The 14,659-nt window shown below is 42.0% G+C and overlaps 1 protein-coding gene and 1 pseudogene across 1 annotated transcript; one reads left to right on the forward strand and one right to left on the reverse strand.

Annotated features, from left to right (window-relative positions):
• On the forward strand, window positions 1–9,135 carry Tstd3 (thiosulfate sulfurtransferase like domain containing 3). Its single transcript, XM_031366504.1, has 4 exons — window positions 1–153; window positions 5,753–5,926; window positions 6,032–6,191; window positions 8,799–9,135. The coding sequence occupies exons 1-4, from the start codon at window positions 84–86 to the stop codon at window positions 8,869–8,871; spliced, it is 477 nt and encodes a 158-aa protein (XP_031222364.1). The 5' UTR covers window positions 1–83; the 3' UTR covers window positions 8,872–9,135.
• A 1,823-nt stretch (window positions 9,136–10,958) lies between these two features.
• LOC116088025 lies at window positions 10,959–11,692 on the reverse strand (annotated as a pseudogene).
• Window positions 11,693–14,659: the final 2,967 nt, after the last annotated feature.

Genomic DNA, 14,659 nt, shown 5'->3' on the forward strand with positions numbered 1-14,659 from the left:
ACAGCGCCTGTAGGAAGCAGAGCAGGAAGGAGCCGAGGAAAGGAAGTGGTCAACAGCCCCCGGGTCCCAGAGATCCCCTTGTGATGCTGGCCAGACTAGTGCTTGGGACCTCGGGCAGGACGGCCCTAGGATCAGTGGAGCCTGCGCTTGGCGGTGAGCTTGACAAACCCTGGGAAAGGAAAAGCGCTTGATTTCGGGTGTCGGGGAGGGGATAACATTGACCATTCTCTCTTTAGACTCCTAGTTATTAATAAAAGTGAATTCTGCTGCGATTGGCACGTAGGTATATAGTGCCCACCTGCACTTTTGCTCCTTTTGCTCCTCCGGATTCCCATGCCCTCCCAGACTGGAGATCCGCTGCTAATGAACACAGCGACACCATGTAGTAAATATGGCACCAAGGTTATTATTTATAATGGGAATGAATTGTGCAAGCTTGAGTGATGAAGGTCAATTCATCCCTCAAAGGAGCTAGCACGAAGGCCCCAGAGGGGCTAAGCTACAAGCCTGCCTTTTTAAACTTACTACCCATCAGGGACGAGCAAACACACACCCCACCCCCACCTACCCGAATTAAAACGCGTTAGAACTAGGAAAGTACTCCCCCTCTTATGAGTTTCGCAATTTTGGAAGCAGAAAGCAAAGAAACGAAAATGGTTATTGACTTAGCTGGGTCTAAAGCTCAATCCAAGGCATTAGTACCTTCCCTGTATTTTATTTTTAAATATCGCCTCTTCTTTCGCGTCTATTTTCTTCCAAAGAAGCAGCTGCAGCGCCCCAGCAAGCTAACCTCCCTTGCTTCTTTAACACCTTTTGTTACTGAAGATGGGCTTTTTCTGTGCGAATTGTTTTCTTTCACCTTTCATTAGCAATTATTTATTAGACAATCAATACCTTCCAGGCATTCTGCGGGGGGATACAGCTCCCCTGCTAAGGAGTTCACCATTCGTACCTGGATGGGCGAGAAGGAGACAGATACAAGTCCATAGCCCAATCCAGTACGACTGCAATGGAAAACCCTCAGATCTTCAATTGATCAAAATGCCAGAGGAAGGTGCCTTTGTCTATTTTTTAAATCGCACAAATAGTATATGGTTATATTTTCACTGAAATCAAGCAAAACCAACCAACCAAACAAACAAACTAAAAACAAACAAACAAACTGGTCCCAGATCTCCTCCATTAAATACCTCGCACCCTACTCTTCTAAGCTACCAATGGTAAAGACTCATAAACTTTTCTATGGTTATCCATAAATAAGTTAATATATGTGTGAATCATGTGTATACTTCTAAATTTAGAGTCACATACATATTTAGCTTTTTAAAATTGAGAAAATTTTAGTTTCAGGTTTTTATTATAAAATTATTTGATATTCATCGTGTAATCTACCCTGTGCAGATGAACAACTATTTTTACTAGAATAGAACTAGAATTGTTAAGGGGAAGTGGCAAGCATTATTAAATAGATATGAAATAAGAGTTAAATGTCCTGTGTAGAAATGAAGGGGGAGCGATATCTCTCAGAAGGAGCAGTATTGTATAATGCATTAATTTCATTTAAACCCATAGGCTTGCATTCATTAGTTTTCTTGGTGCTATAACATAATACCTGACAATTTGTGTACGCGTTTGTGTGTGTCTATACACGCATATATTCTGTAATACTTAGCCATTTTTTTCAGTGTAAGAACTGATGAGTGTTTCTTTAGTTGAACCCCAGATCAAGTGGTCAATTTACAAGAAGGACGTAGTATACAAAACACCTATAGTTTGGTACAAATAAGGAGTGCACAGAAAAGCCCATCTTCAGTAACTTAAGGCGTTAAGAAAAGAGCAAGGGAGGCTACCTTGCTGGGCTGCTGCTGCAGCTGCTTCTTTAGAAGAAAATGGATGCAAAAGAAGTGACAATATTTAAAAGTAAAATAAACTAAAATAATTTAAAAACAACTAAATTTTACTATAAGTGACTGGTTAGTAAACTATAGTACATCCCACTATGGAATACATGCAATTTAAAAAAGCTAAATATGTATGTGGCTTCAAATTCAGAGTCTTAGGAAAGGCAAGACCAAAGAATAATACATGGTTGCTTCAGGCTTTGGCGAGAAAACCCATCTTCGTACCTACTTCCTCACGAGTGAGTTAAGCTGAATCATTGTGAGTTAAGAGTCGGTCTGATGACTCTAAGGAAAGTAAATTATCTTTGATTCAGTTTCAAGAATAGCTGTTGTGGGTACATTTTCCAGGGTTGATAAATAACACTAGAATCAGGCTTAACAAAATTTATGAAATTGTGTACTTTTCCAGTTTCTTAACCATGCCACTTAAGAAAAGTGTGAATTCATCCCGTATTTCTAATTTGAATAGGTTGATTCCAATTTTTTGTTTGCTTATTTTGTTTTGTTTTTTGTGAACCACCATCAAATGTTGGAATCAAACATAAGTCCCCTGGAAGAGCAGTAAGCGCTTTTAACCACTGAGCCATCTCTCCAGTCCCCCTTTAAGAGTTCTTAATGACAGTGTTTGAGGTAATCCATTTCCCCATGCCTTCAACAATATTTGGCATTATCTTAGTTTGGGTTTTACTGCTGTGAGCAGACACCACGACCAAGGCAACTCTCAAGGACAACATTTAATTAGGGCTGGCTTACAGGTTAAGAGTTTCAGTCCATTATCATCAATGCAGGAGCATGACAACTTCCAGAAAGGCTTATCGAAAGCTTTACTTGACTAATGGAGGAGGTTACAGCTGCGAATTCTGCATCTCGATCTGACTGCATCCAATAGAAAACTGATTATTCTGCACTGGGTGGGGCTTCAAAGCTCACCCGACTTCCAACAAGGCCACACCTCCTAAAGTGCCATTTCCTGGGCCAAGCATATTTAAACCACCATAGACATTATCAATAATTTTAAGCTTTACAGGCCTGAAATAATGTTTTGGTTTTGTTGTTTTTGTTGTTGTTGTTTTGCTTTTCAAGATAGGGTTTCTCTGTATAGCCCTGGCTGTCCTGGAACTCACTCTGTAGACCAGGCTGGTCTTGAATTTAGAAATCTGCCTGCCTCTGCCACCCAAGTGCTGGGATTGAAGGTGTGGGCCACCATTGCCAGGGTCTGAAACAACGTTTTAACTCTTGTATCTCTTCTTGTGTTTTTTTGTTTTTGTTTTTGTTTTTCGAGACAGGGTTTCTCTGTGTAGCCCTGGCTGGCCTGGAACTCACTCTGTAGACCAGGCTGGCCTCAAACTCAGAAATCCACCTGCTTCTGCCTCCCAAGTGCTGGAATTAAAAGGCATGTGCCATCACTGCCTGACTAACACTTATATTTTCTTAATTGTCCTGAGATTGGGCCACTTCTCATTTTCACTTTCTCATTTTATTGCTCATTTTCATTTTGCCTGTCAATTTTCTCTTCATATATTTTCACTACTTTTCTATTGGGCTCTTGGCCTTATCCTGGTATTCCTATAAGCTCTATTTTAGTAATGTTACCTCCAATCTTTTCATCTACATATGGCTTCTTGCCTGCCACTTGACATCAAATTGTTCACGGTATATTTCTCACATCGACTTGACATTTAAGGACAAACCTTTTATGACTTTTGTCACCAAATTTCAATTATCTACAAATTATCGTAGTATCTTTAAGATATTAGCCTTATATTTAGAATTTGTTTAAGCATCAGGAATCAAGAGCCTGTTTACATTCTTCTAATTAGCCCACTGAACATTTTATTGAACATCTTTCTCAACTAATTTGAGACATGGATGTGTGTAGGCTTCCTTTTGACTAGAGTCCAGGTGCACCTTTGGCATGGGTACTAACAAATGTGTGTGCTCTGTTCTCCATGCAGGAGAACAGAATGGCCAGTGGGCATGTCTCTGGGGCATTTTCTTGATTAAATTATATGAGAGGGGCCAACCTACTGTAGGTGTGCCACCCCTGCACAAGTGATCCTGGGATGTGTGAGAAAGCAGGTTGGGCAAACTATAGAGAACTAGCAAATATTCAACAATTGTCCATTGTCTCTGCCTCAGTTTCTACCCTGGATGACTCCTGTTCCTTGCTTCCCTACCAAAGGACATACCAGCTATAAAGCAAAATAAACCCTTCCTCACCAATTTACTTTTGGTTATGGCATTTTATCACAGCAACCGAGGCTCTAAGATACATAGAGTACTATCTTTAATTGCAAAGGAAAATAACGTTAATTTTTTCTTGATGCTGTCACTTGAATTAGAGTGGTCTTAAAGAATTATGCATGTAACTCAGTTATTAAACGTTTGATATGTTTCTAAGCTCTTGCTAACTAAAGGGTATGAAGAGAATGTGGAGCTGGCAGAAGGCCAGCTGTCAAGCACTCAGAGCAAAATGATGAGCTGCATCCTGTTGTCCAGTCAGAATGTGTGCGTATTGGAAAATATTTTTGTGATCTGCTCATGACACCTTTTTTTTTTTTTCAAGTATATAGAGTGGAGCCAGGAGCCTTACATTTTAAAAGGGAGTACTTCACTACTGAGCTCTCTCCCCATAGAGCTCCTGATACCAAATGTATAGTTTTCCTACACCAAGATAAGTCTCTAATAATTTGAATCTTAAATTTTAACTCTAAACCAACTACCCAGAGTTACTGAAGACACCAATAAGGGCTTTCTAACAAGATGGTCCCCATTATAGTCACTAAACCCAAGTCCAGGGTTCTCTTATTTCTGACCAGCTGACTACAAATCAAAGATACCCATGACTTCAGGTTCATTAATTTGCTAACAGTTCAGATAAACATCTTTATTAGCTTATTTTAAATTATTAAAGAATACAGATGAATAGCCTGTGGAAGAAGTCATGATATGTTATATAGAGGAAGTCATGGTATGGGATCTAGAGGGGTCTTACATGTATGTGTTTCCATCTTCCTGGAGCTGGGGTGTGCCATGTTCCAACACATGGATGTGTTAACACAGCAGATCTCCAACTCCATAGACAGATTTTAATGGAAGCATCCTAATGTAAGCACTGTTATTGCTAATTCAATCTTCTAACCTTGTTCTACTGTCCAGAAGACCAAGTCTGAAAGTTCCACAGTCTATTCATGGCTTGGTGTTTTTAAAACAAAAGCCCAGAAGTTCGATTTCACCAAATGAAGCCTCAGGAGCCAGATGTTGTGGTGAAAGCCTGCTAGCTCAGAAAGGCAGAGAAACACCTAGCTGAACTTCCTCCTCAACCCACGTCCCAGAACAAAAAGAACCAGCTCTCGTTCTCCACACCATCTTAAAAGCTCTTCCAACTGAATGTACCCCCCTTCCACTTCCTGTGCATTTCTTTATCTGTCCTCCTTACCTCTCACTCCCTGTCAACTGGCTGCTTGCTCCACCTCTTGACCTATGGTTGACTTTATTCAATCTTGTTTACAATAAACAGAAAGCTCTCAGATTAAAGGTGTGTGCTGGGGCTGAGTCACACCGGTATATGGTATTCTCAAAGCTGCAACAGCATGGTCTTCCTGGCAATCAGTGCCACCCTGAAGTTGCGTAGCTCAAAGTCAATCTCATTAAAACACAGGAGTCATACATCATCCTTAGAAATTCTATGTCCTTCTATCAGGAGTCAGGAACCAGGAGCAGAGTATGTACATGGACTTTATTAGAATAAAAAGGTAAACTCAGCTCAGTTCTGTCATCTAACTCAGCCCACTTACTACAACTGTTAGTACCAGTGTCTCTTTACAGTTGTCTAAACTTATTCCTTTCAGGTTTGAAGTCAATATGGGGAAGCAGCCAACATTTTTGTTCCACTCCTTCTAAGGGTGTGACTTACAGGGAACTAAAAAGCCTACTGAACTCCAAAGATATTATATTAATTGATGTTAGAAATACATGGGAAATTCTTGAGCATGGAAAAATACCTGGATCAATCAACATACCATGTAAGTGATATGTGTTTAAAAAGATTCATTTGTATGCTTAAAACACATTTGTATTCATTTGTATGTCTCCAAAACTTAATTGAATGCCTGACCGTTTTCTTCCAGTGGATGAGGTAGGTGAAGCTCTGCAGATGAACCCAAGGGACTTCAAAGAGAAGTACTGTGAAGTGAAGCCATCCAAATCTGACCGTCTAGTGTTTTCTTGTTTAGCTGGAGTGAGAAGTAAGAAGGCTATGGACACAGCAATATCACTGGGCTTTAACAGGTGTGTGAATGAAGGAAAAATATGATAATGACATTTGGGGAGCTGAGGCTATAGGTCAGTGGTAGTGTAATTGCATAATATGTGAAAAGCTGGGGCTGGAGAGATGGCTCAGCAGTTAAGAGCATTGACTGTTCTTCCAGAGGTCCTGAGTTCAATTCCCAGCAACCACATGGTTGCTTACAACCATCTGTAATGGGATATGATGCCCTCTTCTGGTATGTCTGAAGACAGCTGCAGTGTACTCATAAATAAAATCAAAATAAGAACAGCTGTTTCTCTTAAAAAAAAAGGGCGGGGGGAGCTGGAGAGATGGCTCAGTGGTTAAAAACACAGGCTACTCTTCTAGAGGTCCTGAGTTCAATTCCACATGGCGGTTCACAACCATCTGTAGTAGGATCTGATGCTCTCTTCTGCTGTGTCTGAAGACAGCAACAGTATACTCATACATGAAATAAAACTTATATATATATATATATATATATAAAAGACTGACAACTAGAAACATTTAAAGAAATATATGTGAAAAGCCCTAGACTCAATCCCCAGCATAGCAAAAAATTAAAATAAGCATGTCTTATTTTATTTAAGAATGTTGGGGCTGGTGAGATGGCTCAGCGGTTAAGAGCACTGACTTCTCTTCCAGAGGTCCTGAGTTCAAATCCCAGCAACCACATGTTGGTTCACAACCATCCATAATGAGATCTGATGCCCTCTGGTGCATCTGAAGAGAGCAACAGTGTACTTAGACATAATAATGAAATAAATCTTTAAAAAAAAAAAAATGTCTTGGAGATGGGGCAGGACTGGAGTGCCATGGACTGAGGTTTCTTACAGGGTCCCTTGTACCGCGGGATGATGGATTCTGGCCAGGTGTGCACAGGATTCGGCTGGTGACAAACAGACTCAACACAAGTAATGTAGGATTTGAGTGTATTTCTTTAAAAATGACATGAGGCTTTTACAATCATTGCAAAAGAGAGATGAAAAATCTGGCAGCTCAGGGTACCTCTGAGGCCATCTAAAATACACTAGGTCTAAAACAGCAGTTATCTCCTCTGGACTGGTGCAGCACCCCCGGGCTCCGAGCATGCTCAGCCGCTTAGTCGCGGCCAGAGTCCCTGGGGTGTGGGGTGGGGCTGCAGGTGCGCCAGCCTGGAGGGTAGAGGCTCGAATCTCAACTGCCCAATCTGGAATGGTCAAACTCTTGAATCTTGACTGGTGCTGCTTCCCCCCCCACCGCCGCCCCCCCCGCCCCCCCCCAAGGCGCTCTGGGCCCGGCGGGGGTGGGGTGGGGGCCTACGGACTGCATGAATCTTAGTCCTAGTTCACCTAAATTCTGGTTCTAGTCCGAGTGTGAGCAAGTCCGAATGCTGAATGCAGACTTCTAAATGCTGTCACACACACACACACACACACACACACACACACACACACACACACTCTCAACTCAAGGTCCCACTCATCCTAGGTAATACTCCCACTATGCTAATCTTTTGGGGAATTAGAGACAGGTCTCTTGCTAATTCCTAGGAGTGGTTCAGCTGCAGTGCGACAGACTGAGAATGAGGATTTTACTTGACCTTGCCCTGGGATAAGCCTTCCATTCTGTAAACTTCAACGTCCTCCCCACAATGCCGGAGGCAATTAATCCGGGTGGGTAAATTCCAAACCAGGGTTTGGCTAAGATGTTGGAACATTGGTGAAGGTCAGAGAGCAATGTCCGATTTTGTCCAGCTGTAAATAAATCATATTTTGGTGGGCACCTAGCACACGAGTAGGAGGACATATCTGGGCTACGTCTGAGTTAGGGGTGCCAGGCGACAATGAGGGGGCAGGAGACTGACTTTCCTTGAAGTTTTCGCCTCAAACTGCTGTCACGCAAAGTGTGAGTGGCACTGGAGGAATTACACAATGGTTAAGAACACTGTCTGCAATTTTAGAGGTGCAGGTTTGATTCCCAGCACCTACATGGCACCTCATAGCTGTCTGTAACTCCACTTCCAGGAGATCTGCTGCCCTCTTCTGGTCTTTCTGGCCATGCATACATGTGACGTATAGTCACACATGCAAACAAAACACCTATACAAATATATGACAAAAATATTAAAATTCAGGGGCAGTCAGTACTACAATTGATATTTTGTCAAAAAAAGTTTCTTGGGGCTGGTGATATAATTTAGTGGTAAATCATGTTCTTTATATGTATAACTCCCTGGATTTAAGCTCTACTACTACAGGGGCAAAATTTAAAAAAAGTACTGTTAATAAAAGTAGTATAACCAGGCAGTGGTGGTGTATGGCTGTAATCCCAGTGCTCAGGAGGCAGAGGCAGACGAATCTCTGTGAGTTCAAGGCCAGCCTGGTCTACAGGGTTCTAGGACAGCCAGGGCTATACAGAGAAACCCTGTCTTGAAAAGCTAAATGAATGAATGAATAAATAAATAAATAAATAAATAAATAAATAAATAAATAAATGTAATATGGGTACCAAGAGCCTGTGTCTTTCTAACCTACTTTTTTTAAGAGATGTAGAATCTAAACAATATGATGAGTGCTATTACGAACTGTTTCCGTCATGAAGCAACACTAACTGATGTATCTTTTCAGTGCTCAACATTATGCTGGAGGATGGAAGGAATGGCTAGCCTATGAAATTTCAGAGGAGAAACAAGAAAGTTGACTTTTGGAATAACGGACTCTGTGTTCATATATACAAGGATGGTGGACTAAGCAAAAGAAGAAACCGGCATTGGCACCAAAGGCTAATAGATTCTGAATGACTACTTGGCACCAAGGGCTAATAGATTCTGTATGACTACGTGGCACCTGTTTTACTCATCTGAGAACTGAGGGTGCTGCTCCCCTGAACATCTTCTTTTCTTTTTCTTTCTTTTTTTTTTTTTTTTTTTTTTTTTTTTTTTTTTTTTTTTTTTTTTTTTTTTTTTTTTTTGTTTTGTTTTGGTTTTTCGAGACAGGGTTTCTCTGTATAGTTCTGGCTGTCCTGGAACTCACTCTGTAGACCAGGCTGGCCTCAAACTCAGAAATCTGCCTGCCTCTGCCTCCCAAGTGCTGCAATTAAAGGCATTCGCCACCACTGCCTGGCCCCTGAACATTTTCAAATGCACATGGAGATAATACGAATTTCCACTGAAATGTATTCTACAGTTCATTTTTTTATTCTTTTCTCATACATTACATCCCAAGCCACATTTTCCCCTCTGTCTACAGTTAATTTTTAAGTATTTTGGTATTCCAAAAATATTAGATAGCTCGTATTATCTAGCCCTGTGTGATCATGGCTGTGAGCAAAAACAGTGTGTTAACAAGCAGTCCTGACTTTAAACAGTAACTTAGCTTCTGGTTCGAGGCCCATATTTGCAGGTCCAATACTTGAAAGATGGAGGTAGGAAGACTGCCGTGAGTTTGAGTCCAGCTGGGACTATGGAGACCATGTTTCGAAAGAAGACTCTGGGGTCTGAAGATGTCAACTCTCCTCAGGAAAACCCATTCCCAGCATCTGGAGACTCATGGCAACGGGTGGCCAGAGTGGTAACAATTCAACTCATTTAAAAATTATAATTAATGCAAGGATAAGAGTGGCAATGGGTTATAACTGTGGAGAGCAAAGTAACCTAGAAGAGGCCAGGAAATTGTGTGGGACACTAGAGGTGTTCTGTGGCATGCCAGAAATGTCAGGAGTGTGTGTCAAAACTCATCGAAGCAAACATAAAATGTTTTTCCAAGTCATACCACCTCAATTTCAAAACTAATAAAATAGTAAAGTTTGACTCCTCCTAGCATGCATGTATTTCTTTAACGTGATAAGTTACATGCTTGTTAGTGTGCTGGCACGATAGGAACAAGGTAAACTTGTTTTCCTGCCTGCTGCTTCTGACCATTAGTGTTTTACTCTCATTTGTGTAGTTATTTAGATAATGCAGGACCCACCTAGCAAAGCTCTCCAGGTACTTCCTTGTCCAAAATAAGTGGAAGCCATGGAAACATGTGGAAATACAAACATTTGAACATCTGTCTCTACAAGGGCACAATGATTGTTCCTCCTACTAGGACTAGGAATGCAGCAACACACACACACACACACACACAGGCACAGGTTAATATACTTAAAGTCATTACTGAAGCAGCAACACACACACACGTACATACACACTCATGGGCACACACATATACACACATACACACATACATACACATACATGTGCACAGGCATATACATGCACATGTACATACACACACATAAACACACATGGGCACACACACATATATACACACACATGGGCACAGGTTAATATACCTAAAGGTATTCCTGAAGCAGCTTTGGAAGATCTCTGACCTTAAGGAGGAAGTAAGCTATAGAGGACAAACCTAAACTGCAGTACTGGGCCCATCCACTAACAGTTGGGATAGTGCGTGGCTTTTTAGTTACAACTAGTGGTGCCACTAGATAAGCCACAAATTGACCAGTCCCCCAGGAACTAAATGTCAACTAAACTCCAAATGCAGGTATCTTCCTGAACCTCTGACAGATATAAATGTGACTACACTCCAGTAAAGTTTCACATGGATACTCAAGTATGAATTTTATGTTTCATGTGTCACCAAATGTTCTTTGAACTATTTAGAAATATAACATTCTTACCTTAAGGCCAGGCCAAAAAGCAGGTGACAAACCAGATTTTGCCCACAGGACACAGTTTGTGGTTGTCTGAACAGAGCCAAAGGCTATCTCAAGTTTTCATATATAATGCCCAATCTTTTTTTTTTTTTTTAACAGATCTTGCCTTGTTTATTTGTAAAAACATCTTAGGACACTGTTTATTTGCAAGTAGTGTGTGGGTAGGTGTGCCACAGCAGTCCATCTGTCTTCACACTGGCAGGAGCCTTTTCTATGGGGCCTTCACGGGGGCCTGGGCACCTTTGGGAGCCTGAGCTGAAGCCTGGGCCTTAGCTGGAACTTTGGCCTCTGTCTTAGTTTGAACCTTAGGCTTTGGTTGGCAGAACCTTTGACCCTTGGCCATGTAGCTTCGAATCTGTTTCCCAAGCTTGGGGTGAGCGATGAAAGCCAGGGGACTGAGTTTGCAGCTGGGGCCCTTTGGCATCTTGGGCTTGGTGGCCTGAGGCTTCCCCAGGGCCTTGATGGCCTCTGCATGTGCACTCGCTGCCCTTGCAGTGTTGGCCTGCGTCTTCTTCAGAAGGCTTCTTTCTTGTTGTGCTTCTTGGCAAAGCACATATTCCTCAGGAACTTGGGGTCAACCCCCTTAAGAGATTCGTATCCTTGTGACTGGGGTTTCTTGATGCTATTTCTGTGCCATTTTTGGGACTGGTTGTGTGTGGTGTGGTTCTTGGACTTGGCCATGTCTTCATGGTAACCCCTGGTTCTCGCAGTGCCTAGGACCGGAAGAGCATATAATGCCTGGACTTTTATCAAAACGTGTTAGGCACAACAGTAGTCAGGATCTTTTTTGGTTTATTTTTGTATTGAGACACTGTCTTGCTGTGTAGCTGTAGCTGGCCTGGAACTCATATGTACACTCATGTCAAACTCATATAGCTTGAGCTATATGAAGCCCTGCCTCAGAGGATTAAAAAAAAAAATAGAAACAGAACCATAGGGGATTTACATATTGGATTTTCAGACAAAAGGATTAAAGTAACTGTCTCAGTTTGGGTTTCTATTACTGTGAAGAAACACCATAACCACAATTCTTATAAAGAAAAACATTTAACTGGGGCTGCCTTACAGTTCAGAGGTTTAGTCCACTATTGTCATGTCAGGAAACATGGTGGCAGGCAGGTAAACATGCTGCTGGATAAGGAGCTAAGAGAGTTCTACATCTTGATCTGAAGACAGCCAGCCTGATAGTTTGAATATGCTTGGCCTAGAGAGTGGCACTATTAGGAGGTGTGGTCTAGTTGGAGTTGGTGTGGCCTTACGGGAGGAAGTGTGTCATTATGGTCATAGGCTTGAAGACTAGGCCTAGCTGCCTGGAACCCAGTCTTCTCCTAAGTTGCCTTTGGAACAAGAGGTGGAACTCTCAGCTCCTCCAGCCCCACATCTGCCTGGATGTTGTTGTCAGAGTTCTACATCTTGATCCCCAGCAGGAAAAGATTGTGAGCCATGGAACCTGGGCAAAAGCCTAGCCCCACAATGACACACTTCCTCCAACAAGGCCACACGTCCTAATAGTGCCACTCCCTATGGGTCAAGAATTCAAACATTTGAGTCTATGGAAGCCACTCCTACTCAAATCACCTTAGTAACTGTAACTAAAAAAAGTAAAGTAACTAAAATACATTCAGTAATTTGATGACTTAAGTAAGGGGAACTATATCAAAAGACAGAAAGTATCAAATAGAGATTCTAGAATTTAAAACACAGTAACTAGGCCAGGCTCATTGGAGCGTGCCTGTAATTTCATCTACTCTAGAGGCTGGGGCAGAAGGATTGTGAGTTCAAATGCAGCCTAGGCAAATTAATGAGAACCTGTCTCAAAAACTGAAAAGGGGTAGGTATGTAGCTTAGTGATAGCGCATTTAGCTAGGATACACAAGGCCCTGGCTTGATTCTTGGTAACCAAATTAAAAAAAGTTAGCAAACATCCAACAAATGTTAAACAGTTTTAACATAGATTAGACATGGATAATAAGATTAATGTCAATGAAAAACTAGAGGTTTACATATTAATATTGTAATGATGTTGAAAAGAAAAAATTACAGAAACATACTATGTGTTCTAGTTTTTTTTTATTAGGATTTATTATGTGAGTACACTGTTGCTCCCTGTCTTCAGACACACCAGAAGAGGGCATCAGATCCTATTACAGATGGTTGTGAGCCACCATTGATTGCTGGGAATTGAACTCAGGACCTCTGGAAAAGCAATGAGTGCTCTTAACTGCTGAGCCATCTCTCCAGCCCAGTAGTGTAGTTTAAACCATGAAATAACATAATTAGTCATTTCAACATAGCTATGGAAGTAAGAAATTTCTCCATTGAGGGAAGACAGGTATTAACAACATTGTTAACAGGCTATTTAATGGTTGTTACCTATTGTTGCCACTTTCTCTATGTCGGGGATAGGGATTCTTATTGAGTTAGAGGTACATGCAGAGAGGAAAAGTGAGAATGGGCTCCTAGGGAAGGCTTCTTGTTCCCAGAAAACATCTCGAGGAAACAGCCAGGGAGGCATGAGGCTAGGAATCTAACTGGACTAACAGGGATAAGGAGAGGCTCTAGAGGGCCTCCCATCCCAAATGCAGCTGCTTGCTTGCTTGAGTAAAGCTATGGCAATCATCTTGCTGGGGAGGAAAGGTAAAAGAGGGCGGCTCCTTGCTCACCCCCTCTGGTGTTCCTCTTTGTCCCAGTACTGGTGGGGCTATATTCCCGTGTCTTAGTTAGGGTCTCTATTGCTGTGGAGAGTCACCTTGATAAAGAAAAGCATTGGAGCCTGTTTACAGCTTAGAGAGAGAGTCCATTATCAGAACGGCAGGAAGCATGGCGGCATATAGGCAGACATGGTACTGGAGAAGGAGTGTAGAGTTCCAGAAGAGGGAGAGAGGAAAGAGGGGGGAAGAGAGAAGGGGGGGGGGAGAGGAGAGAAGAGAGAGGGAGAGAGATGCTCGGGCTTCTGTAACCTCAAAACTCACCTCAGTGACACTTCCTCCACCAAGGCCATGTCTCCTAATGCTTTCCAAATATAGCACTCCCTGATGACTAAGCATTCAAATACACAAGCCTGTGGGGGCCATTCTCTTTCAAATCAGCACAACCTGAGAAAGGACTATGGGGAAGATCATGCCTCTGCTCTTCTACTTCCTCACCCCACATTCAGATACTCTGATGCCTTTTCTAGAGTTCCATGGGGTTGGTCCTTCAAGTGAAGGCTTGCAAGACTAGCTTCCTGTGTCATGTTTTTAGAAGATGCCAGATCATTGGGAAACGTCTGTGCTAAGGGTACTGTGCTGTTTTTTTACCAAATTGACAAAACCCTCTGGGAAAAGGAAATCTCAGCTGAAGAGCTGCCTGCATTAGATTGTCTTCTGGAAATGTCTGTGGGGGCATTTTCTTCACTGACGTGGGAAGGCCCCCTTACTGTGAGCAGTGTCACACCTGAACAGGTGGTCCTAGGTAATATAAGAAAGGAGGTTTGGGCTGGAGAGATGGCTCAGAGGTTAAGAGCACCGACTGCTCTTCTGGAGGTCCCGAGTTCCCAGTAATTACATGGTGGCTCACAACATTCTGTAATGAAATCTGATGCCCTCTTCTGGTATGTTTGAAGACAGCTACAGTGAACTCACATATATAAAATAATAAATAATTCTTATATTTTTGGTTGTGAGCCTAGCCTTTAACGGCTGAGCCATCTCTCCAGCCCTAAATAATTCTTAAAAAAAAAAAAAAAAAAAAAAGGAGGCTCAGCAAGCCCTGGGGAGCAAGTTAGTAAGTG

Source organism: Mastomys coucha, unplaced genomic scaffold (genome assembly GCF_008632895.1).
Source record: "Mastomys coucha isolate ucsf_1 unplaced genomic scaffold, UCSF_Mcou_1 pScaffold14, whole genome shotgun sequence".
Lineage (NCBI taxonomy): Eukaryota > Metazoa > Chordata > Mammalia > Rodentia > Muridae > Mastomys > Mastomys coucha.